Here is a 26,103-nt window from a genome sequence, read left to right as displayed (position 1 = left end):
GTCACAACCTGTCTCGAGAGGAGGCGACAAGGAGGGAGCCCACCCAATCCATAACTTTGCTATATTGTTTAATTAAGTGAATGACAGGAACACACCTCACAAGCAAATAATAGGATCAGTCAGCAGCCCAAAGTGAAGAGACCAGAAGATCTTGTAGGTCTGCTTTATATCCGGAGCCCAGCCTGCTCAGGTGTGCTGCATTACTGACGAGGTCTCAGCTCCACCAATCAACCTCCTGAAACACAATGTTAAGCACACAGCCTGGGAAGGACAGGACAGGGCCACCTCTGAGGCCACAGTGGGAACCCCTGCTATGGAATACAGGTAATTGGTAAAAAAAAAAAAAAAGAAGAAGATCCTTCAACTCTATAGATGTAAACTAACATGCCTTTTTTTGTGCATTTTATTTTGGTGACTACAGCAGTTAATCAATTACTTGTTGTCAGTAGAGTAGTGCCATTTTATACTCATGTTACAGTGTCCTCTGATTTCAATAAATACTACTGCTTTGCATCAGGGTGAACACGAGTTTCCCCTTTAACTTGGCAGAAATTAGGACCCAGGGGAGACTGGGCTCTGGAAGGGAGACAGTGGAGTGTGTGTCTATTTGAAAGCAAAAAAAAAGAAAAACACAATCACACACAATACAATGTGTGACAGTCAGTGCCATTCACAGCACAGGACAGGAATGAGAGTGTTACTGGAGGAGGGGTGAGGAGAGAGAGGAAGCATCATTTACCATCAAACATCATCATGGAATCAGTCATCAGTGTTTCTTCAACATGTGTGAAGTCTGGACCTCTGGAGAAGAAGTGCTCTTCAGAAGTACTAAACCTCACACACTGAGTTAACTGGACTTTATGAAATGGATTTTACGCTTGAGGACTGACTATTTTACTTTTTGGAAAATAAATAAATAAAACTGGTTTGGGGCAACTGTATCTAAACGTATGTGGGATTTCAACAGGAGCTCAAACGCCTGGTTAACCTGTTTGGTGTGAACTGTACCACACAAACACAGAGTGGATCATGGGTAAGTCACTTTATGCATAATCAGTGTTGTTGTTGTTTTTATGCTGAATCTCGACATCATTTTACGTTCAATCAACAAACTATCAATATGTTTTACCACACAATGAGATATGAAGGTATTGATATCAGCACTCCAAATATTTTATATATATATATATATATATATATATATATATATATATATATATATATATATATATATATATATATATATATATATATATATATATATTATATATTATATATATATATATATATATATATATATATATATATATATATATATAATTTTTTTTCTAAATAGACTTTTTGGAGTGTAAAACAACTTAATTGCTTTAACTTTAGCAATTTATTCCCAGAAATGTGTAAAATTGTGTTCAGAGCTTTGAAAGATGGAGAGGGGGGAAAGCTTTATTTCCTTTTAACTTGTCAGCCCTTAGCACTCTGACATAAAAGACAGACTTGCATTTCTTCAATATTAATGGATGTTGAGCGTCTAAAAACGGAATTCACAGATGAAATGTCAAACGCACAGATATAGCAGACTGCAGTGGACCTAAAACAATTGGTAGCGAACGGCTCAGACTACTGAGCGTGTCATTGTCTTATCTTCAACATCAGTGTAGAATGGCCCTCAAGGGAAGAAAATACTGATCTTACACATACAATGCTAGTCATTGCTGTATTTTATTGTAAACAGTTTTATTGTAAACAGTATCTATTTTTACTTAAAATGTGTATGTAACTGTTTACATGTTTCCAATAAGAAATCAATAGGAAGCACAATTAATTGCGATATATCTTTTAAATAATTCACATGATATTATATGATCCTGCATCAGTATTCAACTACGCTATGTTAAACTATTATGCATTTAAGTGAACTGTAAATCTGACCTGATCTGATCATGTACTCCAGAGAAGATCCTCTACAATGTTAGAAAAAGACCTACAATGTTTAAGAAGATTTGGGGTAACTGTTGGGGACACTCAGTAACTGTTTTACTTTCATCTGGACCTAATGTTTATTTTATTTTATATCTTGAACTGCCTTGAAAATGTTCATAAATAACACTTTTATGTCTTTCTCAACACAGGACATCCTCATATGAAGACATCTGAGATACAAATGGAAGTTGTGAATAAATGATGGCCGACAAGACTGGGCCCATGATAGCCTCTGTGCCAAATCCCCCAGTGCCAAATCTCACCACTGCCCTATGGGAGCCCAATCCTACGGTTCCTGCCGACCTGGGCGTCGTCACGAGCTCCCAGTCACAGATCAAAGACCTTTTTGGGTTGTTCTTTATGGTGACCCTTAACCTCATTGCTTTGTTGGCCAACACTGGTGTGATGGTGGCCATTGCCCGTGCTCCTCACCTGAAGAGGTTTGCTTTTGTGTGTCACCTTTGTGCAGTGGACCTGCTGTGTGCCATCCTTCTCATGCCTTTGGGTATAATATCCAGCTCAGCGTTCTTTGGTACTGTGGTGTTTACTGTTCTGGAGTGTCAGGTTTACATCTTTCTAAATGTATTCCTCATCTGTCTCTCAATTCTCACTATCACAGCCATCAGTGTGGAGCGTTACTTCTATATCGTACACCCCATGCGTTATGAAGTGAAGATGACCATCAACCTCGCTATTGGTGTCATGCTCCTAATCTGGGTTAAGTCAGTCCTTTTAGCTATGGTCACGATGTTTGGATGGCCAGCGTATGGACATCAGAGCTCTATTGCTGCAGCTCACTGCTCTCTCCATGCGAGCCACAGTCGGCTAAGAAGTGTATTTTCTGTGCTCTTTAGTGTCGTCTGCTTCCTGGTTCCTGCAGTGGTTATCTTTGCTGTTTACTGTGCCGTGTACAAAGTAGCTCGTTCCGCAGCCCTGCAGCAAGTCCCTGCTGTGCCAACATGGGCAAATGCGAGCCCTGCTAAGAATCGCTCAGACTCCATCAACAGCCAGACCACCATGATCACCACCACACGCACTCTGCCACAAAGACTATCTCCAGAGAGGGCCTTCAGTGGAGGAAAGGCTGCCCTCACTTTGGTATTAATTGTTGGTCAGTTCTTTGTTTGTTGGCTGCCCTACTTCATCTTCCACCTGCAAATGTCTCTGACTGGCTCCATGCACAGCCCCGGGGACTTGGAGGAGGCAGTCACCTGGCTGGCCTACTCCTCTTTTGCTGTTAACCCGTTCTTCTACGGCCTTTTGAACAGGCAGATCAGAGAAGAGCTGGTAAAGTTTCGGCGCTGCTGCTTGACCCAGCCGGCAGAGTTTGGGACATCCAGCCATGAGGGCTCCCTTCAGGAGAATTTCCTCCAGTTCATCCAGAGAACCAGCAGCAGCATAGTTGAGACCACATCCAGCTGTGCCAATACCAAAAACACTATGGACCAGGGAATAAAGATCCCTGGACAAATACCTGAGGAGCACGCTTAGACAGTGACCAACAACGTGAGTTATGGACCACAGTGCTAATATATTGGCCATGTCAGTTTTTTATGTAAGCTGGACATTTTTTCTTAACGGATGAGTTCACTTTTTAAGTCTATCTTAAAATAACCTGCCCATTAAAATGATTATTGGTCACCTGAATAATTCCTCCTGTTCGCACTGGCCACGAGAGATAATTTAATATTTTATTACAAAATAAAAACCTCCTAACTTATGAGTGAGTGCAGTTGGTCTTACATTGCATAATGTGACCATTGCACAAGCATACATTAATATTAATATTTAAATGATCCATTCTTTTAATCTAAGTGATGGAGGATAAAATGCACAGTCATTGTTCTTTGCAAAAAATCAGTCTGCTGAATCAAAAAAAAAAAAACTATACATCCACAAGGTACAGAATATAAGTATTGCTTTTCCTAAAAGAAAAAAAAGATATGTTTGTGATATGTCTGCCAGGTTGAAAATGATTGTTTGTTTATTTCTGTGTAAGATATCTGACGTGTGATTGCCGCCAGTGCTAACAAGGCTGGTGAGCCAATAGTATCACAACTTTGTTTCGCTGTGTCGTCAGCTAACAAGACTCTTAGTAGTTCGCCAGTTAATATGAAAAAATGGAAAATGGCTGCGCTTGACGTAGACGCACGTCAAACACTTGGATGCATGACCAGGTGTGAACATTGTTTCTGCATATATTTGTTAGAGTCAGCTGAAGGAGTTTCAACGGCTTTAAAGCCAGGCTGATGCGGCCACTTCTCTTCTTGACCAGTAAGCTAAGCTTAGGTTTGCTAGTTAGCTAACTGGGAATCTACACTGACACCGTCCATGAAATATGCAGGTTGTGAATGGAACCGCCAACCACGATTTTGTGACGTGAACACGATGGAAGGGGGAGGAGGAGTGCGCCATCTAGTGGCTGAATTATATTAATGTTATCAATTGCACCTTTAAGGATTGTTTTTGCATATAACAATGGATTTTGTCCCCCAACACTTATATAAAGTCTTTGCGGCCAGTATGGACGGGTAGATCAATTACATCAACCGATAATCCTTCCAATGCACATAGGGACATGTCAGTATTGTTTTAAGATAGACTTGATAGACAAATGTGACCTTATCCTTTAAATACATCTCAAATTCACAGTGCCTTTCATCGTATAATTCAGGTAGGCTTTCTCATTTTAGGTCAAGGTGCTGTGCTTGTACTGTAACATGAAATATTAGTGTCAAATGTTCCCCTGTGCATATTTTCCATTCATACAAATGGCCTGGTTTTAATGATGTTTGTAGAAAAGGTTTTATATGTTTATAAATGTGAACATCTGGAGTGTAACTACAATAACAAGGTTATGATTGGACGGATAAATGTTGAATGTTTTATTGTTTTTAATAAGGAACAATTTGTATTCAATATAAACATCAGTTGGTTCCACTTCATCCTTTTTGTCATGCCAATAACAATAAGTATTTTCAAATGGGACATTGGTGACTAAGTCTGTTGAATTTAGTAAAAGTGTTGCATGTAAATGTTGCCAGGCAGTGGATTAACTAACACGGTGGCCTCTGCAGTGTGACAAGCTCTCATACATCTGAGGAACAATACTACAGAGATCCTGTGTGTAACAGATGTGCTGATAGATGGTGAATGTCATCCGCCCCTGTCGCCATGGAAGTTAAGTGAGCCTGTGACTCGCATAGCAACAAGCACCTTTAGGCTGGATGCAGGCTTATGGATGTAAAGCTTTGAATCCTGATTGGAGTCCGTCTGCTAATTCTAGCTTGTGCTTTAGCTTTTCACATGTAGACCGATTACACGAAGCCTATAAGTTCATCAACATGTGATTAGAGGCTGAGGGTAAGGTAGCAAAAGTCTCTGCACATATGAACCGCTAAAATAGTGACATGGGTACGGTGAGGTGAAGATTGTGAATTTACAATGGAAATCACTACTGGGGATTGATAATGCTCTGAGAGTGGTAACAAAGTGCTGCTTTATGGCCCCTGCTGTTTGTATTAGTCTTTTACAAACAGCGGTCATGACGAAAAAAAGATGAATACTGTGGTTAAAGCAAATAATGGCAAACACCCCACTTTGCTGTAGTGCTTTCACTAACTGGAGTATACACACACCACTCTTGCATAACTGCGGTTGTGTTCTTAATACTGCAATAGCTTTGTGCACAGAAACACACGCAGCATGCTGTGACACCTTTTGTGTCCATACACATGTATGTTTGTTTCTCTCTTTGTCTCCTCTCATCTCATTTTCTCAAATGAATCAATAAGACCAGCAGAATATTTATCTTAACATTTAGGACTTTTATTTTAAAAGCTGTTGACAACATGAGGTAAAAAAAAGAAGAATCCATATTGTGCATGCTGAGATTTTAATTTCATGAACCTTACATATACAATGATAAAAACAGGAACACAACATCAACTGAATACAAATAAGGACACAATCTAGACAACCATCATATCTCTTGTGACTTGTGGGAAGGACTTTTGAATCGTTATCCATTACATTGATATTCACGACATTCAGAGTTCTGTTTTCTCAACCTGAGTTCAGACATTATTCTTTAAGTAAAACAGATTAGAAAGACATGAGCATGTTGTTCCAGAAACCTCTGGAAGCACATGTTTGATGTTGGAGCTCAGCACTCTTCACAAATCAAATCAAGTGGGTAAGTACAGCATTGAGGGTTGTCTAGATGTCTAGGACCTGAGTGTGGTTTTTACACGGTAAAGATCACAGAAGACAGAAGTAGCACAGATCACTCACTGAGCCAGATATTTCTGTACAGGGCTTTTAGACAATAATTGTCAAAGGCCCAAAAACAGCGTGCAAAGGAAAGAGCAATCGCTCATAAGTCGAGTCACAAGCCTTGTCTGTGATAATGTGATAAAAAGCGACACGGACAAGACTTTTGCATGGAGGCATACACATTTTGATGATTGCAGTTGGCAAGAAAATAAAAATCATGTCATCCAAAATGTATTCAGTAAAACCCTGCTTCAAGTATAATCAGGATGAGACTTATGGTGGATTCAGTCACATTATGTGGAGAAGAACAAAGGAGATTTCTGTTATTGGTCACGTCAGGCAACACCAGAGAGAAATCGTATTGACAGACAGGACATATTTCAAGACATCCATGACTGGGCATGCACACAGTATGCAAGTTTTTTAAATGATTTTTTTTACAGTATTTGCTCATAATGTTATTTGTGACATTTGGAGTTGACAGAACAATATGATATGCAATACCACAGCACATGTCAGTGTGGCTTCAACATAAATACTACTATCAGTTTAATTTAAGGTGTCAGAGTAGTAGAAATGATATCACCATGCATGAAGTAAAAGTGATGTTTGTTTTGGTATAATACCATTGTGTTGCCTTTATTTTAAAGTGGCAGCATTAGTGGGGATTATATTTCTCTCTCATTCAATTCATCATACTATTTTCAGATAAAACTAAGCCGGCATTGGTTAAGTGGAGGATCTGCAGACCTACAGACACAATCTCAACACAATATCGGGGGCTCTTCATCACTATGGTTTCCACACACAGCATTAATCATCAGCTAATCAGGCTCTGTCTCCACTCTGCTACCGCTGCAGTCCTGCTGCCATCGGGAACACAAGCACTTTGGTATTAATGGAAGCATTGAGAAGATATGAGCTCTTTGGGCCTGCTTGGGTGGAACATTAAGCACATTTAACCATCAGTGATAAACAATAAGAATGTGTGGTATTGATTTGTTTTTCAACGACAAAGACAAACTATAGCCAACAGAGTGTGCTATATACCAGTGAAATCTCTTCCCTCCTATTTTTTGGGACATTTTTGACAAGAAGACTTCTCAGAATCCTCAACAAACAGTGAGATACACGTTACCTGCTAAATGTCCGTTCGCTTTTCGAAATGTGAAGAACATTTCCATGTATAAGATATTGCTGCTGATTATTATCTCTGTACACACGTAATGTTTATTCTTTAAACTGTGACCTTTGCCCATTCCATCTTCTTGGTTCTTTTTATTTGAAAAAGAGATCTAATTTAATTTACCTATTTTAAATATATATTTCATATTTTTTATTGTAAGGCTTTCCATTTTAGATTCACGGTTCTAGACTTTGACAGTAGCCTAGTTTACTTTAGTCTAATATAAATAAGCAGGTAAATGTGATGGTTTAGTGACAGATGTTAGAAGAGACTATTTGCTGTATGATTGCGTGGCTGCTTCGTGAGGGATAATGCTGTGAAAGAAACATTCCTATATAATATAACATGTGTGTGTTATAAACCAACCAAACATACACTACCCATAAAAGTGCAAACTGTAAAAGAAGTGAGTAATGCAGTGTAACAAATGCACAAATTCATCTTTCTTATCTTACTTCAGGGAAAACAGGACCTCACAGTCAGTGTTAAATAAAGGCAGTGCTGGGGATGTAACGAAGGGGACTATAACTACCAAAAAAAGATGCACCAGGCTGCAGGGTAAAGCAGGAAAAGCTCCTGGTTCACTTTGTGTGTTTTGGTTTATTGTAATTTCATTAACTGCAAATTTGTTTGGTAAAAATGCACCACCAAAGCACAATATCATCTGACAAGATAAACGCCTCAAGTCTGAAGTAAGTAACTAATCTAGGCTATAAGCAATATTCTTATATTTACAATAGAATAATAAATAACTACTTTAAGCTTACACTCACAGAGAATTATCACCCGACTCTGCAGTTGCCCTTTGCATTTGAATGTATTTCATTGTTTTATGTTTTGGTTGGCAACCGTACTATTTTGTTTACTTTCATTGCTCTCATAGTGTCGTTAAAAAAAAACAAATGTACACTACCTGCTCAGCACCATATGGCACACAGACTAAATCAGTGGATATAGTAGAGCCAGATATTTCACTCAGGAGTTGGTGGAGAACAAAACAGAGCTACAAGAAGAGAGCTACATTCACTTGATGTACTGATCACAGAATGAATGAAGAACTCTGTAATAGATTACAGTAACACCGCCAACTCTGCCTTCATGTTGATAGGATGGTATAACCACGACATTGCAAAAGAACTCCCCCTGATCATCTTCACCCTCTTTATTATTTATGGAGGAAGTGAAGGCCGTTTAGCGATGGCCTGTTGGCCATTTCTCATGCAGGTCTAAATGAGACTTTCCATGTAATGTGTCACATGGAAGATGACATTAAAGACAAGCCCTTAAAAACCAATAAAGGCATTCCTCATCAAGGAGCAAGGCAGTCAGCAGTCCACTATGTTTCACCTGGGTGTCAGTGCATTCCCTGCAGAGGTGGTTAGAGTGGCCATCCTCCTGCTGCGCCCTGCCCGTCCTCCATATGTCCAATGACATGAACAAAGCAGTCAACAGAGCCGGGACACAGCTCAACTCAGTGGAAATGGAGGACCAGAGATTAAAAGACAAGAGACCAGCTGTGGAACTGATGGAAGTCAAAGTGGATGTGCAATCTGCAGATCTGAATTCTACTCACACTGACACAAGGCCTCAGATTGAGGACAGGGATCCCAAAGGAGTCAACACAATTCTCAAGGTAACGAGTGTGCACCGTCACAGGAGGTTTAAACACACATAAACCTTTACAGAGAACACACAGCACAGATACGTCATTTCTGTCTGGAGAAAACTTGACAGGTCAGTAAAATAGACAAACCCACTGCACATGCTCTGCATACCACTCCTCCTGTCTCTATTGACCCACCTGTAACAGCGATAATGCAAAGTGGAGTGAACCAGAACAGAGCGATGATGAGGAGGATGAATGCAAACTAGAAAATAAAGCTTTTTATTAAATACAATTTGGTATGTATGCCAATGACTTTCATATTTGTTCTCAGATAATATAAGACCACCAACATACTGTAATGTCCTTAATATCAATATGCTCTATAATACTGACCTCAAGTGGACATGATCATACGCACAGTTCTATTTTGGCCTCTGGTCATATGATCTTACACTGTAAAGTACAACAGAAGAGAAAAAATTACTTTGTTTGTAATTAAAAACGGCTCTTTGCAGTACATTTGAATGCATTACCCATCATTCTCAGTCTGCATGTCAAGGTTTTAGCATCTAACCCCACGCCTCAGTATAATATTTTACACGCTGTAGAAAAACGGTTGCCAGAAATCTCTTAGTCTGTGTTTGTGTCGCTCTGTGTGTATTGAGGTCACGTTTGAGGATGTGATTGCAGAGCCTCCCTCGGTGCGGAGCTTTGATAAAGTGTGGTTTTGGAGTCACGCCCTGTTTGAGGTGTCCAGACTGTGGATCTACCGCCTCATCTCCCTCCTTCTGGCAGTGCCAGTCTCACTGGCTGCAGGGATCCTCTTCGCTGTGCTCAGCTGCCTTCACATATGGTAGGACTGTTGTCACACTCAGATAAGATGGACGCTTTTTCTGGTAAAAAAATAATTGAGTAGGTAGTTGAATTAGATATACAGTAGTAACGCAACCTTTTCCCTACTACATGTTGTTGTTGTTGTCTTTCCAATGGGAACAGTTTTTAAGAGGGGAGAAGGATTTCTATTTGTTTTCTTTATCAAAGAGTTGAGCTCATGTTTTGTCCACTTCCCTGTATCTCTCCAGGTTGATCATGCCCTGTGTGCAGCTGCTTCTCATCAACATGCACTGGGTTCAGACTGTGTGGGGCAGCATACTGAGCATTCTCATCAGCCCCTTTTTTACCAGTATTGGAAAGTGCTGTGGACAAATCACCATCCATGTGGCAAAAGATCAAGACAGATAGAAAAACAATGTGAAAATGTGGCAACAGTTTTCATACTGACTCCTTCCAGGTCAATTATAATCTGCATCATAGTTGTCTGTGATTATTTTGTGTTATTACTCACCTGGCGTGATGTTTGGCATGCTGAGACATACATCTCAATTTGTCCCTTTTGTGATTATGTTGATGATACATCGAGTTAACTCTAAGCCAGAACCTGAATAAGTGTGTCAATTTGAGAAAAGGCTAAATTATTGCATTAATATTAATATTGATACAACAACATTGTAAATACATTAAAAAAAACTGACATTTCATTAAATAATGTGTCTTTCTTTGACTGTAATGTACTATGTTGTTTTGTATGGAGATAAGGTTGACATATTCAAAATGTTTGGTTGAATGGAATTAAAATATATGTTGTATTCCATAGGACGTAAACATTATTTTGTATTAGTGTTTTGCCATATTAATATGAATTGAAATAATATAAATGTGAAGTACACTGTGAAACTGGTTACATGTCTGAATACAGAGTGAATATGAAGCTACAGCCAGCAGCTGGTAAACAGGTTTTACGAGGGGCTAAATACATTTTATTACACAGTAAAAAAAAAAATCTCAATTATAAATGAACAAACAAGATATATTGTGTTAATCTGCGAACTTTAGAGATGCTGGTTGGCAGATTTTGTTACTATCAGACAGAGCCAGGCTAACTTTCCCTTTTTGCTAAGCTAACTACCTTAGCTTGCTGGAGGTGTAGCATCCTGTTGACCTGAGAGACACGAGAGTGGTAAACAGTTTTTCATCTAACTCTTGCCAAGAAAGCGAATAAGTGTATTTCTCAAAACGTGGAACAATTTCTTTAATTTGAAGATATATACTATATATAAATATATAACAAAAAGTAAAACATTTTGTATTACAGTAAGTAACACACCCAGCACTGTTGATTAAACTAACCCTAGTTACTGATCCCCACTCATACTGTTACATTCTATAGGACTCTAAATATAGCTATGTCTGTCTACATTAAATGAAAGACAGGAGCGAGTGCAGTCTCAGCTGAATGCATTGACCCCCATAGAGGCAGAGGTATGCCCACCATGTCGCTCTGCTGAGCTATTTCTGTTGCTCAGCCTCCATGCCTAACTGGCCTCAACTCTCTCCATTGCCACGACAAGAATACTCCTTTAATTGGGCCAGCTTTTGATCACATGCACACAGATCCCATTCCACCCCTCCTTCCTTGTCCCTGTCTCTGCCACCAGGGAACCGGGGCAAAAAATGCGTATCCATGCCCCTCAGTCACACTTCCTTTACTGTTCTTACACCCCACTGTTTGAGATAGCAACGGAGAGCTGGGGTTGCTGTGAGACCAGTTTTCATATGTGCCTCCTCCTCTTCCCCCTCTTTTTGGCACCACCATGCTGTATGTGTTTGTTTATGCGACCTACTGATATAGAAAGCTATGACTGATAGCAACAACTGCACAGCTTAAGGAAGACTGAATCAGAGTTTATTTTGGGGGACTACAGGATTCTATGTATTTGTCCTTGCTAAAATGAGAAATATCTTGAATATAAGGCTCAGTCAGGACCCACATTGTGTGAACTCTCTCCATTGTGCAAGACTGGGAAACATGTGATCACTTTACTGTTATGTTTGGATGATAGCAAACATGTTGGAATATAATAGCGAATGACATTTTAATTGTCCCAATGACTGAATAACATTTTCTTAAATTCTTAAATTCTCTCTCAGATCTTTAACATGTTTTGGGGGATAGCATGCAATAAAGGAAAATCTCTCCTAACAAGTCTTTCAAATGAAAGAAAATACATTTTTTTACAATAAATAGGTTGAAAAATAAACAAAACCATCAGAAAACTGATCATTACATTTCTCAGTTCAGCACAGTATTACTACTCTACAGAGTGTTTGTCAACTGTAGGGTTACAGTGACAGAAGAGGTACAGTAGAGTTATTCAGACCGGCACAGTGCCAACAATGTGACATCTACTGACCAACGAACCACCTGACAAACATCACGCATGATGTAGGTGGATGAGTTGATGAATTCTGCTTCAGTAAAGTGTATTTCAATGTGAATATTCCTCCTTCTGAATGCTACACTATAGTAATAGTGTGAATCTACATTAACAGTGATATTGACCTCGTGGTGACATTGAGTATACTTTATATTTATCTCTTTTCTGTTGTGCAATTTAGCTTTAAACAGATAAAAAAGTTCAGGATTAGGAGTCCCAACTAAAGCCAGAGCCGTAGGGTGTGTTTGTGCTCACTGCCTCACTCTGTGGTGGAAGTTCGTGCCACTGTGTAAACCCTACCCAGTTAGCACCACAACCCAATGTGAAATGTGACACAGCCCTGGGTTCTCCTTTAAGGCATGCCTTTTCTGTCTGTGTGCATAACATTGTGTGTGTGTGTGTGTGTGTGTGTGTGTGTGTGTGTGTGTGTGTGTGTGTGTGTGTGTGTGTGTGTGTGTGTGTGTGTGTGTGTGTGTGTGTTCACTGTCCGTGTGTGGGGTGCCTATGTGTAGGCAGGGTGGGGGTCAAGCCTCCATTTTTGCCAAGGCGTCTGCAGCAGCTGTCCACTGGCATGTCAGAGGGAGCGTCACTCACAGTGGTGATACAGGGGTTCAGAAGTGAACCGAGGCGGCTCCGTGCAGTTTGATCCAGGAAGGTTTACTCTCACCGTCTCCGGCCCATCCAGGACCTGCAGCCCCACCATGGCGGATCAGTACCAGTACAACAGCAACGAGGAGAAGATTGTGAAGGACAGCCACACCAAGGAGATTGATCTAATTAACAGAGATCCCAAGCAGATCAATGAGGACGTGGTGAAGGTTTGTGCTGCATGGAGTCCACCCTGTCACCGAAAGGATTAAGAACATAACCCCTGTCTTGGCATGTGTGGAGAGGAAGTTAATAAAGTGTTTCGTAGAAACAAAGACAGGAGAACAGGTTATCATACTGTCTGGAACGTCCTAAAATAGACCAAGAGCTATTCCTGTTGCTTCTGCTGAACCCAAAGTTTATTTTGGGAATGGGGTAGAAGAGAGTGAAACTGATACACTGTGTCGCTTTGAGTTATTTAGGTTCGACTATTGTTTATCCTGTGATTGTTGCCATGTTGTTGCCACAAAATATTTTCTGTAAGGACAGGACTGAATGTAAATTTAGAAGATATTTTGTTTGACTGGAAGGGGTTCATGCTCACTGAAGATGTTAAATCATGAGTGATAAGTAGAGGATGAATTCAGTGATGGAATTATGACGATCCCAATAGTCTGGTATCATTTACATTTGTAATCCATGCAGTCATTTTCTGATAACGTAACAAGGCCTTGCCATTAAAATAAAGTAGTACGGAAACAGTCTCCCTAATTAGTCAGGGAGTGTTATCTTCTTTGTCCATCTATAGTTTCTAAAGAATACTCTCCCTTAATTTGACTCCACAATCCCTCTAAGAGCTGAACGAGGCCAGACATTACAGAGAGAATTTAAAACAGTGCATGTCCAACCATCCATTCAGAGGATGATCTCAGGATGATCTCTACAGGAAACGGACTCAGTACTTCTCATGCTGATCGTATCCAGTGATCTGAAAGAAAAGAAAAGGTTTCAGATGTGCAGTGTGTCTTCGTGTCATGATTAAATTAATTTGCATTTTAAAGATGAGACTAGCCTTAGCATGCGACAGGGCTTTTCAAAAAGAGAAGGAGACACATACTGAAAACAGATTAGATGATTGTATAGTTGCTCTCATGCATTTTACATACAGTGCATTTCAGTTACTAAGAAAAGTGTCTGAATGGAGCTTTTAGAATGATTTGGAACAAGCAATAAAAGCCACTCCATGACTTTGCTCGTATGCTACGACATTTCTTTTTTGTATAATGTTCTACACATAATTGGTTTTTCTGCATAAATTTGACCCTTTCACAAGCTTATCTTTACACTTCAGATATTCAGAGCCCACAGAGTTCTGGTGGAGGGAGATGGATAAAAGGGTTGTGCACTCAGGAATGTGTAGTAATGAAAGCCTCTTTCCTATTTCCTATTAGGTGGACTTTGAGGATGTCATTGCAGAGCCTGACGGGACACACAGCCTGGATGGGGTGTGGAAGCTCAGCTACACCACCTTTACTGTGTCCAAGTACTGGTGCTATCGCATCTTGTCAGCTGTCTTTGGCATCCCTATCGCTCTGCTCTGGGGCTTCCTGTTCGCATGCATCTCCTTCTGCCACATCTGGGCTGTGGTTCCATGCATCAAGAGCTGTCTGATTGAGTCGCAGTGCATCGGCCGTATCTACTCTCTCTGCATCCAGACCTTCTGCGATCCCTTCTTCGAAGCCCTGGGAAAGATCTTCAGCAGTGTGCGCGTTGCACTGCGCAAAGAAGTCTAAGAACTCACACAGTAGTGTTTACAGTTTGATCGGATGAAGTGCAGTATCTTTTTTTACACCAGAAGCTCAGTCCTGGCATCTTGCTTACTCCCTGATACTCCTCCTCCTTCCTTCATAACATGCCGTTCCCCACCCACACATCCTCAAGCTCGGTCCTGATATGCCCTGTGTGCCTATTGCCACCAGAAGCTCTGTGACAGCTGCAGCAGGCAGCGTGGTTCTGTGACAGCTCTGGCACTCCTGCAGGGCTCAGTGGTTCCTCACTGAGGAAGGAGAGGACTGCCGGCCATGACGAGGATCCGTCTTCCCTCATTGAAGTGTATCACAAAAGCCAAAGACAATAGCTACTCCCTCACAACAAATGCAATAAACTCCCCAACACTGCTGCACCTGTGGACAATGCTGCATGTATGCATTACATTTGGCCATTCTTCAACATTACATGATGCTGTATGTCGCCGTGTCTGGTATTGTTTAACTTTGTATTGAGTTAATTGGATTTGATATATTAACCTTATTTGGAAAGCTCTAACAAAAAAAAGAAAGGAATTGAAAATGTTTTCTCTACATAATTCTTTTAATTCTCTTTTTTGCTGACTCGCAGATGTCATTAATATGTTTGGAACCAACCGTGAATATAATATACTTCCTTTTATCAGTCACATATGTGTAAACAGGTATGGACCTAACTACTGATGGAGTAAAGCAAAGAATAATTGTATTGCTCCACAGTGTTATTTTAATTATGTAGAAAAGTGTAATACCTTTACGGCTATAGTGTACTTGCAATGAAGTATACGTGAGCTGAAACTAATCTAAAGACTCTTTACAATTGATGAATCTGTCCTTATACTAATTATATTGCACCACTGGTTCAGTGTTTGATTGGAAGTGTATTATGTGTGTTATTTCAATTCATTGTGAGAGGCTGGAGAAATACATTTTTAAGATTCACCAAACATCTTAACTGCGTTTCAGTGATATTTTTGACAACTCCAGTCAACCGGGACGCAGTGACCTGGGAGCGGTGACCCACTAGAGGCTGCTGTTGTGTATCTTTCATATGCATCTCACAGGGTGTCAATGTTTGTTCTTAACTTTCTGGCTGGAAAATGCACAGCTAGAGTTTAGAAAGGCAGAAACCTCACACAGTGTTAAGATTAAGAACAAGAGGGATTTATTTGACAAAACCTAAACAGAGACAGTGAATATGTAGAATAAAAATACAACCAACATACAACAATTTCACACTTTTATTCATGTATTTATCTAATCTTGAAAAAAACGTGTGCAATTACAAACATACTGTAAACCTAAATTGTCCTTCACACTTACGTTATTTAAAACGAAACATCATCATTAATAAATGATAAATAGATAGTTAATTAAACTTTAGTTAATAGTTATTAACAATTAAATTAGAATAAATAATGTTTACGCATTATTAGTAATGCTTTCATTTTTGCACATGTTATAAAGTTTGATATAGGCCACTAGATTAGGTTTTAGTTAATGATTACACCATGATTTGTAAAAAGTAAACATATATAGATAGATGGAGCAGATATTTGTGAGCTTTGTTAATGGTTTGTAAACCGTCTATAAACATTACTTGGATAAAGTTGCAATTGAAGATTATAATACGTTGTTAAATGGTTAAAGATACCTTGTAAAGCATCTATAAACATTATTAGACAGATAGTAAATACTTTGTTAATGGTTAATAATTGGTTTCTGGTCTGTTTATCAACGTAATGTTTAAAGATGTTTTACAAACGTTTGCTCAAAGGTTGACAAATCATTTGACAATCATTAACAAAACATTATTATATATTCTAACATATATATATAATATTATAGTTACAATGTGTGGAACAATAAACTGTTAATACAGAGTAACTGTAATCAAATAATGATTAGATAATTGGTAAACATTATTAACTATAATTTCATTGTTTGTTAAAAGTAAAATAGCTATTAACTAAAGTATAATTACCTTTTAATATAACATGTATTAATAATTAAAAGGCTTACCTTTGTATCAATTTGTATCAAATATTGACCTTTTTTAACATTTTCTCGTGATACAATATTTTCCACTGGTGCACAATTATTTTATTGAAGATAACATTATTATACAGGAAGTAAACTCCCTCTAAATATATTCGTAAATAGTTCTGGTTCATTAATAAATCCTAGAATCTACACATTTTTTTAATGAAAGCAACACCTACGCTGTGTAATGCAGTTGAATATCACTGCAACAACTTACCTGTATAAAGCGAGTAATGATAGTTCACTAGTGATAGATGAGGCTCTAGTTTGTGGTGTGTGTTACATTATATTGTAAGTACAGTGTAAGTGGGAAAGATGCAAATTATTAGGATCAGATGAATTATAGAGTTGAAAGCTGAACCTGTCTCTCAACATGAAGTGAACATCATAAACGTCACTAATGTAGTATTTATATATTTATTTATCAGAGATATTGTGTTGGACTGTTTTTATTGTGCAGATTTTTATTTATTTTTTCAGTTCGCATCTCATTATAACAATGATAATTAATGTGCTGTAAATATAACAACAAGGATCATATCCTGGATGGCTCTTATATTACAATGAATATAAACACAACTGACAACAGCCTCATGCTTAATTAGCTTTGCAACAAAGAATGCTATAAGGAATTCATGGCCACAGTTTACCTTTATTGGCACTTCCTGTGGGATATATTGCAACATGTTACACAACAAACACATCAATTGTTGCCCCTAAGATTGCTCAAGAAACAGGAGTCACGTTAGCTCACTGCAGTGGTCTGCACAGTCTCCAGATCTCAACCCAACAGTGCACTTAACAGGAAGTTTCAATGTGCTGCCAAAAGTGATCAGGAACTCAGTGCCGTTATTGATTTGGCGTTGACAAACATCCCTCTGGTACATTTCCAGCAACCTTGCCAAGGATTTCAAAGAGGCAACAGGATCTCTAATTAGCATCAGCTAGGTGCAAATAATAAAGTCGTTGATGCATTTGTGCTACTTTTGCGCTTTATTTTTTTAAAAGGTTTTTTTTAAAGATTTTACCAGTGACAGACATGACATTTCACATCTAACAATATCTCAGTTTACATGTATGCAATCCACTTTGTGCAATAACACAAAGTATACAATATTTATAACAGGTGAGCAATTTCATCATAACACAGACAGCAGGATCCACAAGCTTTGATGACGACAACTGAATCTATAGCGTGGTTAGCCAAGGTTGACAGTGCTTATAAAATATTACTTACTTTCTCTGCACTGCAAATATATTCTATACATCTCAAACAGGAATAATGTAAAAACAAAAAGATTCAGGTGATTAATCAGCTCGTTCCATGATTATCTTCTACGTCTTTATGAACTAAATATCGCACCCTTAATAAAATTCTGATTTTTTTTCCTATTTCTCAATCCATTTCCATTTTCCTACTGTAAAAAATTATAAAGACTTCTGTGGTTTCCGGGCTTGCAAGCAGTAAGACCCAGGGGCGAGAGGTATCTGAAGGAGAACGGCTGGATATGACGGCGTGTGGTGTGAGGCAGCTCGAGAAAAAGAAGGGAAGGGAGGGCGGGAGCTTATGTGGTGGAAGTCTGTGTGATGCTCCTCTGGCTGCTAGTGCTCTTAATGGCAAAGGTTGAGGAATTGCTCTTGTGACTGGAGTCAAAGTCACGCTCACAGCGGCACTGGGATGACATGAGGTAGCGAGTGGAACAGCACAGAAAGTTCTGCCTCAGATCCTGGAACAGATGCCCGGCGAAGCACATATAGATCCAAGGGTTACAGCAGCTGTTCAAGCTGGCCAGTAGCATGGAGATGATGAAGGGCATGGCTGCAGGAGATAAGAGAGAGCGGAAAGTTACTGACAACAACAACAAAAAGGAACCAGCAGCTTGTTTTCCTCTGTGAAAGTTTTGTTTGTAAAAAGTAAAGGTGTTAGTGGCTGGCTGAAAGTTTAGCTTCTGCCATCTTTATCATAAATCACACATGTGCACACATTTTGTTTCACTTCCGATGATTTACAACTCTATATAAATTCATGGTTTTTATCCATGGTTGTAGGGTTGGCAGTGTTGGTTGATCAGTCAGTGTACCACTATCTTCCAGACTGCAATATGATAAACATTATATGAATTGTTCTGGAACAGAAATCTCAATAACTTTGGCGATCACCTGATTGTTCCTCTCGTGCCACCAGGTTGACATTTGTGGTTTTGAGCGGACAGTCACAACAACTATTGAGTGGATTGCTTTGACATTTGTTACAGAAATGCATGCCCACCCTCTGGATGAATTGCAAAAATGTTAAATGATAAGTTACAATCATACAGTTACAACTGTGATTATAGCTGGAGGGATTCTCAGTCTTTTAAAATGAGAGATTGAGGAAGGAGAGAGCAACTCAAGAAATAAACACAAAGTAATTTAAATGGCAACCTGTTCAGAAACCGCAGCTTTTCTAAAACAAAGCAAATTCCTGCAAAATCACTTTCCAGGTTAGTGTGGGAGATGTGGAAATGTTCCTCACGTGACATTCATGTAATTGGCTTGCATCCTGTATTTACCCCCTTCTTACTGATGTCAATCAGTCTGTGCTCCTGCTATTCACATGTTGTCTCTAATGAAAGTCCCTGAGCTCTAACTAAATTGTTCAGTGTAAATGATCTCTGTAAGGGCATGAAAGTCAAATGCATGATTAATAAGAATTGATCGTCCGCCTTAAGGGTTTGATTTATGAGATCAGTGCAGATCATTCCAATACCCTTCTACTATCGTGTCATAGGTTTTATAATCTATCTTTGGGTATGCACTGTGTAGAAATCTTTCAGATATACAAATGAAAATGACAAGAAAATACAGATTCATTAAACGTTTTACAAAATGGCAAGCCAAAAACAGTGTTAATTTACCAGCTGATATGATACAATTGTACCCCAAACACTGTGAGCCATGCATCAACCTGCTCTAATGTAGACTATAATGCTGCTGGGATGTAAAGAGGAATACGCTTCATTGGAGACGGTGCAAAAAAACTGCAGATTATCACGCATTGTCATCGGGGTGGATGAGAGTAGAGCCTGGATCTAATTTGAATAAGGGGAACTATAAAAAAGAAAAATCTTTACTGAAGAGAATGATGAATTACACAACAAATGAAAAGGCAGAATGATTATCCTCTGGGTGGTACATCTGTCTGACTGTCAGAGCTGATACCGGGGCAGCCCCAGAAGACTCTTCAGCAAGTCATTAACAAGAACACTTAGTGCTGATTCTTTTTCCCTGATGGTAAACGCATTACAGTAATCTCATTTTCATTTCTACGTTAAGTTATATTTATGAGAACGTTTGCTTTGTGAGGTCTTTCTTTACCTATGACACCGCCTTGCTTTTCCCATTGCTTGTAAAGACACTACTGTATATAGAAACTGACATTTAGACATTGAACACTGGACTTTGTGTACTTAACGCAAATCAATAGCAGCTTGTAAGTCACCGCCCGAGGGCACCAGGCTCAGCAGGGGTAGATGTTTATGTTCATAGATTTTTTTTGGGAGCTTGTGTTAGTGCCTGATTCAGGGTATCGCCTTCAGGTGTTTTTGTCCTTTGTCACGTTGTTTCAAAGTGGAATCACAGACGCCACTGACGTCACAAAGCTGAGAAGAATGGGACATTGACATTCCCAAAAATCATATTGATAAGCCTAATGGGGTGGTCCTGGCAATAAATCAGCAGTTTTGATGGACCTTCGTTTCAAGCAATTTGACTCTTCATGCCTCTAAAATACACTTATTGGCTGAATGGGAACATTGTATCTGATGTGTGCTACACAACTGGTACAATTGTGGCTTAAGTAAAAGTTCAAATTATTGGGAAAATACGCTTATTTGCTTGATTGATGAGAGTTAGATAGGAAGATTGATTGATGATCTGACATCTGTGTAGTAAATATAAAGCTACAGCAACCAGTCGGTTAGCTTATCTTAGCATGAAGACTGGAAATAAATATATCGGCTCTGCTCAAAGGTAGAAAAACAAAATCCTACCAATTAACATGTTGTATTACCATTAATCTGTAACTGTTTGTTGGCCAAGTAACTAGAAATAGTCGGCTCAAAGCTAGAAATATCTAGCTTCTTATTTAACTCTCGACAAGAGAGCCAATAATCATATTGTATAAAATGTCAAACTTTGAACTTGGACAGATTTTGCAAGGTGTTGTTGACACTGTTGTGTTGTGTTGTTGTTTTCCTGAATCATTCATTGCAGAAGACGTGATTACTTTAGTGTAGAAAGTGTGGGAGTCTGCGCATACGTACGTCGACTGCTGCTATACAATATATATACAATGCTATATTAAAGACAGGCGGCAACCTTTAAGAAATAAACCTGCACTTCTGTTGATGTGAACATTTCACACAAGGACGTGTTTCTCAGAGGAAACCATGGTAATCATTTTCCATAATGGCACCAATAACCAAAATAATGTACTTTTTCTGCACCATGGAAACACTTTACTTTAGTCCTCTAATAATGTTTTGTTTTCGTTTCATATTACATGTTATGGATATATTCCATGGTGGAGTAATAAAGGTGATTATATTGAATGACCCATGTCATAATCTTTGTTTGAGATCTGCTGCTATCTAAATATTTGCTGTAAGTCTGCATGTTATCTCTTAAGCAGTAATTACACATTAATAATTAATAATGAATAATGTTTGCTGATAATATTTCAGTACAACACAAACAGTGTTAAAGGTACAGACCCTGATTCAGTCGCCCCATTAAAATTCAAAACACATTATTGTAACCAAATTGACTACAATTAACTACAACCTCAAAATCTTACTTAACCTGATGTTTTCTGAAACTGTTTTTTGTTCATCATGAATGTTTTGAAATATTTTTGCAATGCAGAGGTTCTTCCATTAGTGAGGGCTTTCTATTCTAAGCTGTGCAGTCTGGTCACACTTTGCTGACTCTGACTCTAATGGACACTTTATCTGCACACACACGAGACACTCCAGCCTATCTTTTGTACACAAACACTGGCACGTGTCACGGCCAACTCTGGCCTTTTTGAGCACTGTTCACGTGGGGGACAGCCATCACGCATCAGCCTCCTCCCTGCACTGAGCCATCAACTGCAACCTGAAAATGAAATAATCACTTTCTTTTCCATTCAAGGGCTGGAGCACCTTTGTTGCTATTTTTCTGGCTACTGTAAATATTGATGTGAGGTGCAGCATCAGAGCCATTTATAGCAATATACCTTAGTGTTGAAGAACTGGATGACAGCTAAGTGCAACTGTTTAGCTGCAAAGTTCAAATAGCTTGTGTGAACAATGCAGCTTGAGGAAGAGGAGGACAGCGACGCACAACCTGGAGCTGGAGCCTCGTAAACAAACCCACAGAAGAAAAAGAAAAGAGCCGAGTTTGTTTACTCTCTACTCACCATGAAACTTCTTGACATGATTGTCTTATTTTCAACATGTGGAGAGTTTATTATTATGCAGACATATTATTCTGCAAAGTCTTTATATTAAAAGCTCTAATTAATTTACTGTTCACTCAGTACACAAATGCCCTCACATCATATAGACACATTGTAGCCACTATGAAACACATCTTTACTTTTCACGAGGCTAATATTTTAAGTGTACCTTTTACTTAGTTATATCGACATATAATGGGATTATGGAAGGAGCACAGAGGCAGAGGGCAAATACATTGTGAAGTCAAATTGGCATATTAAATCTTCTTTTGCTCTATGAGCGTGACCATGGCCGAGCAGGTCGATGAATATAGGGACCATACACACGGCTGCTTAGTGGCCGATTGTGGTAAAATGTCAACGACGCACTCCAACGTGCCCTGCAGGCATAAATAAAAGCTCCTTGGCGACTGGTGGTGCACACTAATTTGATTAATGATTAGCCGTTAGTCGGTCTCTGCAGCGCGATGAGGGTCAGAGGAAACTGTGTACCACTTTTGCACTTTAAAGGCCTTTCCTAATTGTTCTTATCATGTGTATCATTATATATAATCCAAGAATTTGACATAGGCCTATTAGTAAAAACAAAATAAAACCTAGGTTTTGTTTTGTTTCTTGTTCTTGTTGTAAATAAACCATTAACCGCAGAACACATTAGATTAACAACTAACTAGTAAAATAGTGTTAGACTCTGTCAGTCAATTAGGAAAACACAGCATGCTATAATAACGTGTTTCTGATTTAGATGGTGAGGTGACAGGTTCTTTATATTAAGAACTGTGTTTAGTTTTTTTTTTTCATTAAAATTGCTAAATGTCACAAACACTCAAATGCCACACGGGTGTATAAGCAACCTGGCTGCGTTATTTACCCTGATACTAAAACGGCAGAACCCGGCTCTCCGTGAGTCAGCCAAACAACCCCCGGTGCCCAACCCATCTGAATGAGGAAAACAGAATACATTCTCAAGAATGGGGATTTAGTTGTCTCTGTTGGCTCCAATCGGATACGCATGCGCTGGCACCCTCGTGCGTAAAGAGAACTGATGCACACAGCAAGAGGGATGCGACAGTTGCAGCTCTCCAATCATTACCACTGCGCAATATTGTCCGGAAAATGTGCAACAAGATGGACAAAATATGGGGAGAGTGTACGTGGTTCAAACATTTTCCGATGCGTAATGACATTATGAGTACATCAGCCTTTACGCACCATGGCGCGCATTCACTATGAAATACAACTTTAAAATGACACATACCCTCACGGGGTGCTGCTGGATCCCACGCAGACCACATCTGAACAGAGAAAAAGGGGGTCCAACAAACGATATATGCCACGACGATCACAAAAGTCATTTTCACGGTGGTTATCTTCGCCTTGGAGATGAGCTTAACGCTGCTCACGCGGGACAGTGTGTTGCATTTGGAGGCTTTGGGTGTCAGGCTTATACACTGCTCGCGTCGGGTTTTCAGTTTAAAGTTTTGCCAGATTTTGAAGCTTATCAACCCGTAGCAAATGCTCAGTATCGCCACTGGAATGATATATATGGTGAGGCTGATCCATGTAATGTAAGCTTTGGCACCCCAAGGCTTCACGAAGTCGCCCCAGCAGTCATACACTCCTGATCCGGCTGAGCCAACCTCGATTAGGGAGAAAATGAACATCTGTGGAATACTGAAGATCAGGCTCAAGACCCAGGAAAAGATGACATAGAAACGGTCTTTTCTCCTGTGCAAAGAACGGAGAGGCTGACAAATTGCCAAACACCTGTCTACGGACATCAAAACTAACATGTAAGTCGAGGCAAACATCCCAACGACTTGTAGGTATTTCACCAACCTGCACAAAATGTCCGGTCCATAGAAGCGAAATGTAATGTCCCAGATAAGTTGAGGGAGAACTTGAAATATCGCCACAACTAGATCGGCGATGCTCAGGTGCTTCATGAAGTAGTACATGCGGGAATGGCTGTGCTTGGTGGTGTGGATGGCCAGCAGGACGCACAGGTTCCCCGCCAGCGCCAGAAACAGCACCAGGGCGAGCACAGTCACCTCCACCTTCGCCACTTCTTCATTTCGCTTCAGAGGGTTCGTCTGATTCAACAAACCGGTCCCGTTAACGAGACTTGAGTTCCGCCAGGATTCGTTAAATTGCCAAAAGTCACTTTCATTTGAAATTCTCTCCATTGCTGCAGTCTTGTCCTCTGCAGATGCGCCGAAGTTGTGCAGTCACGCAACGGCTAAAACAGTCACTTAAAGGGTCTCAAGTGACAAAGTCTTCCTTGCGTCCTCACAGGTGTCAAGACGAAGGGTGGGGTATGATAAGGCTCAACACATGTTCCTTCAGTAATATACAAGGATTGGTTGATCAATCTCCCATTCTTTCTTAAATTTAAGACACTTGAAAATATTTCCACTGATAATATGAAATATTTGACTAAATGTTGACGCCAAAACAAAAGTAAACGTAAGGTTCAGAATGCTACGATGTGGATCTACAAGACAGAAAAACTAGGGTCTAAAATACGTGAGTAGTACACCTCACTTGTCATAGGTAATTCTCAAAAATCCAAAGAATAAGTAGGCTTTTTGTCGAGCAAAAACATATATATTTACTTTAAAAAAACCACGATGAAACTTTGGAAAACAAAATACGACGAGAAAAAAAAGCAGCAGAAATTGAAAGCTCCAACAATCTCCAACGTCATCTCTGGTCAGAATCCGAATGGCAAGCACTACAGCAGTCAAGCCCGTTATATCTGTCCCCGGTTCAGTGAAAACAGTAAATAGTCTTACCCATCACCTCCACAAGGTAGCGATGTGAGGCGTTCATTTAGTGTCCTCAGTGTCCTGCTCTGCAGCTCGCAGCCCCGACCCTCTTCAGAGCATTAACCCCCAGATATGCTCTCAGTGACCTCATTTTGTCGGTGGATTAATTAAACTGTCCATCCTGAAGCAGTGTGGCCTCACTGGGAATGTGATGAAAAAGCATTCCTTGTCATGTTGAGATATTTTCATAATGTGCTAAAACTCTGTGAAGCAAATGAAACTGAACATTTTGCTGGAGACTTAAAGATGTAATACATCCATGCGTGATAAGCAAACAGCTATTTAATGCATTGAGAGTTCATTTTTTTTTAAAGATCACATGTAAACATCAGTATTAAAATGGATTTGTGATGGGAAGTGCTTGAAAATAGTTTTCTCTGTAATTGCATGGTGGATTTTAGAAACCCAAAAAGAACAAAAAATACAGAAAGTTATAAAGTCATAGTTATAAACCACCATGGTTTAAAAGTAAGCAGATTTCGACATCATCAAGGCAACATCCTCGGATCTAATGATTATGCACCGGAGGATAAGTTTGTCAGCACATAAAATATTTGAGTTATTATCATTTTTCAAGAGAGGCCAGAGAAAGCTCTGCACACAGGTCCCATGTTCACAGTAGCTGCTGTCAACATGTGCTTTTTATTGTCCATATCAAACGGCATCTTAGACTACTTTCATGACTCAGTTGCTTTAAGCTTCAGGAAAACTTTGTTGATGTTGAGGATTCAATCTCACAGTCCAAGATAACATGAATAACATCATTTATTTCTATTGAGTTTACTCATTATATTGTACTGACGGTCATCAGGCAACAATTGACAATGATTATCTCTTACCCTCATACACATGGGAAAACAAACAAACATATGCTGTTGAAATTCTACTCGCAATGTTGTGCGACACCCATGTTAATGTCCATGTGCTAAATTCCAGCGATTCCTCTGAACACATATTTCTTCCTTCTTCCCATCTGTGTTGCCTAGTGCAATGCTGCAATGGAATTTGGGGACTGAAATGATGAAGGCGAGTCCA

General features: G+C 39.4%; 4 protein-coding genes across 5 annotated transcripts; 3 read left to right on the top strand and 1 right to left on the bottom strand.

Annotated features, from left to right (window-relative positions):
- The first annotated feature begins 235 nt into the window (after nucleotides 1-235).
- gpr61l (G protein-coupled receptor 61-like) lies at nucleotides 236-4,968 on the top strand. Of its 2 annotated transcripts, XM_029432590.1 has the most exons (3): nucleotides 236-324; nucleotides 968-1,033; nucleotides 2,130-4,968. In XM_029432590.1, exon 3 carries the CDS (start codon nucleotides 2,179-2,181, stop codon nucleotides 3,469-3,471), a length of 1,293 nt encoding a protein of 430 aa, XP_029288450.1. In that variant the 5' UTR covers nucleotides 236-324; nucleotides 968-1,033; nucleotides 2,130-2,178; the 3' UTR covers nucleotides 3,472-4,968. The 2 variants fall into 2 exon arrangements, with proteins under 2 accessions (XP_029288450.1, XP_029288451.1); XM_029432591.1 differs by lacking the exon at nucleotides 236-324 and having other exon boundaries at nucleotides 681-1,033.
- Nucleotides 4,969-8,873: 3,905 nt separating this feature from the next.
- LOC115008700 (caveolin-2-like) lies at nucleotides 8,874-10,289 on the top strand. Its single transcript, XM_029432443.1, has 3 exons — nucleotides 8,874-9,074; nucleotides 9,713-9,900; nucleotides 10,130-10,289. The coding sequence occupies exons 1-3, from the start codon at nucleotides 8,874-8,876 to the stop codon at nucleotides 10,287-10,289; spliced, it is 549 nt and encodes a 182-aa protein (XP_029288303.1).
- Nucleotides 10,290-12,840: 2,551 nt separating this feature from the next.
- Nucleotides 12,841-17,187, top strand: cav3 (caveolin 3). Its single transcript, XM_029431912.1, has 2 exons — nucleotides 12,841-13,140; nucleotides 14,362-17,187. The coding sequence occupies exons 1-2, from the start codon at nucleotides 13,024-13,026 to the stop codon at nucleotides 14,701-14,703; spliced, it is 459 nt and encodes a 152-aa protein (XP_029287772.1). The 5' UTR covers nucleotides 12,841-13,023; the 3' UTR covers nucleotides 14,704-17,187.
- A 1,025-nt stretch (nucleotides 17,188-18,212) lies between these two features.
- On the bottom strand, nucleotides 18,213-24,926 carry oxtra (oxytocin receptor a). Its single transcript, XM_029431911.1, has 2 exons — nucleotides 23,499-24,926; nucleotides 18,213-18,577 (listed from the first exon to the last, which is right to left on the bottom strand). Exons 1-2 carry the CDS (start codon nucleotides 24,424-24,426, stop codon nucleotides 18,324-18,326), a joined length of 1,182 nt encoding a protein of 393 aa, XP_029287771.1. The 5' UTR covers nucleotides 24,427-24,926; the 3' UTR covers nucleotides 18,213-18,323.
- Nucleotides 24,927-26,103: the final 1,177 nt, after the last annotated feature.

Source organism: Cottoperca gobio, chromosome 5 (genome assembly GCF_900634415.1).
Source record: "Cottoperca gobio chromosome 5, fCotGob3.1, whole genome shotgun sequence".
In the NCBI taxonomy this organism is placed as follows: domain Eukaryota; kingdom Metazoa; phylum Chordata; class Actinopteri; order Perciformes; family Bovichtidae; genus Cottoperca; species Cottoperca gobio.
Note: the sequence above shows the minus strand (reverse complement) of the source record. Positions and strands in the feature narration are given on the sequence as shown.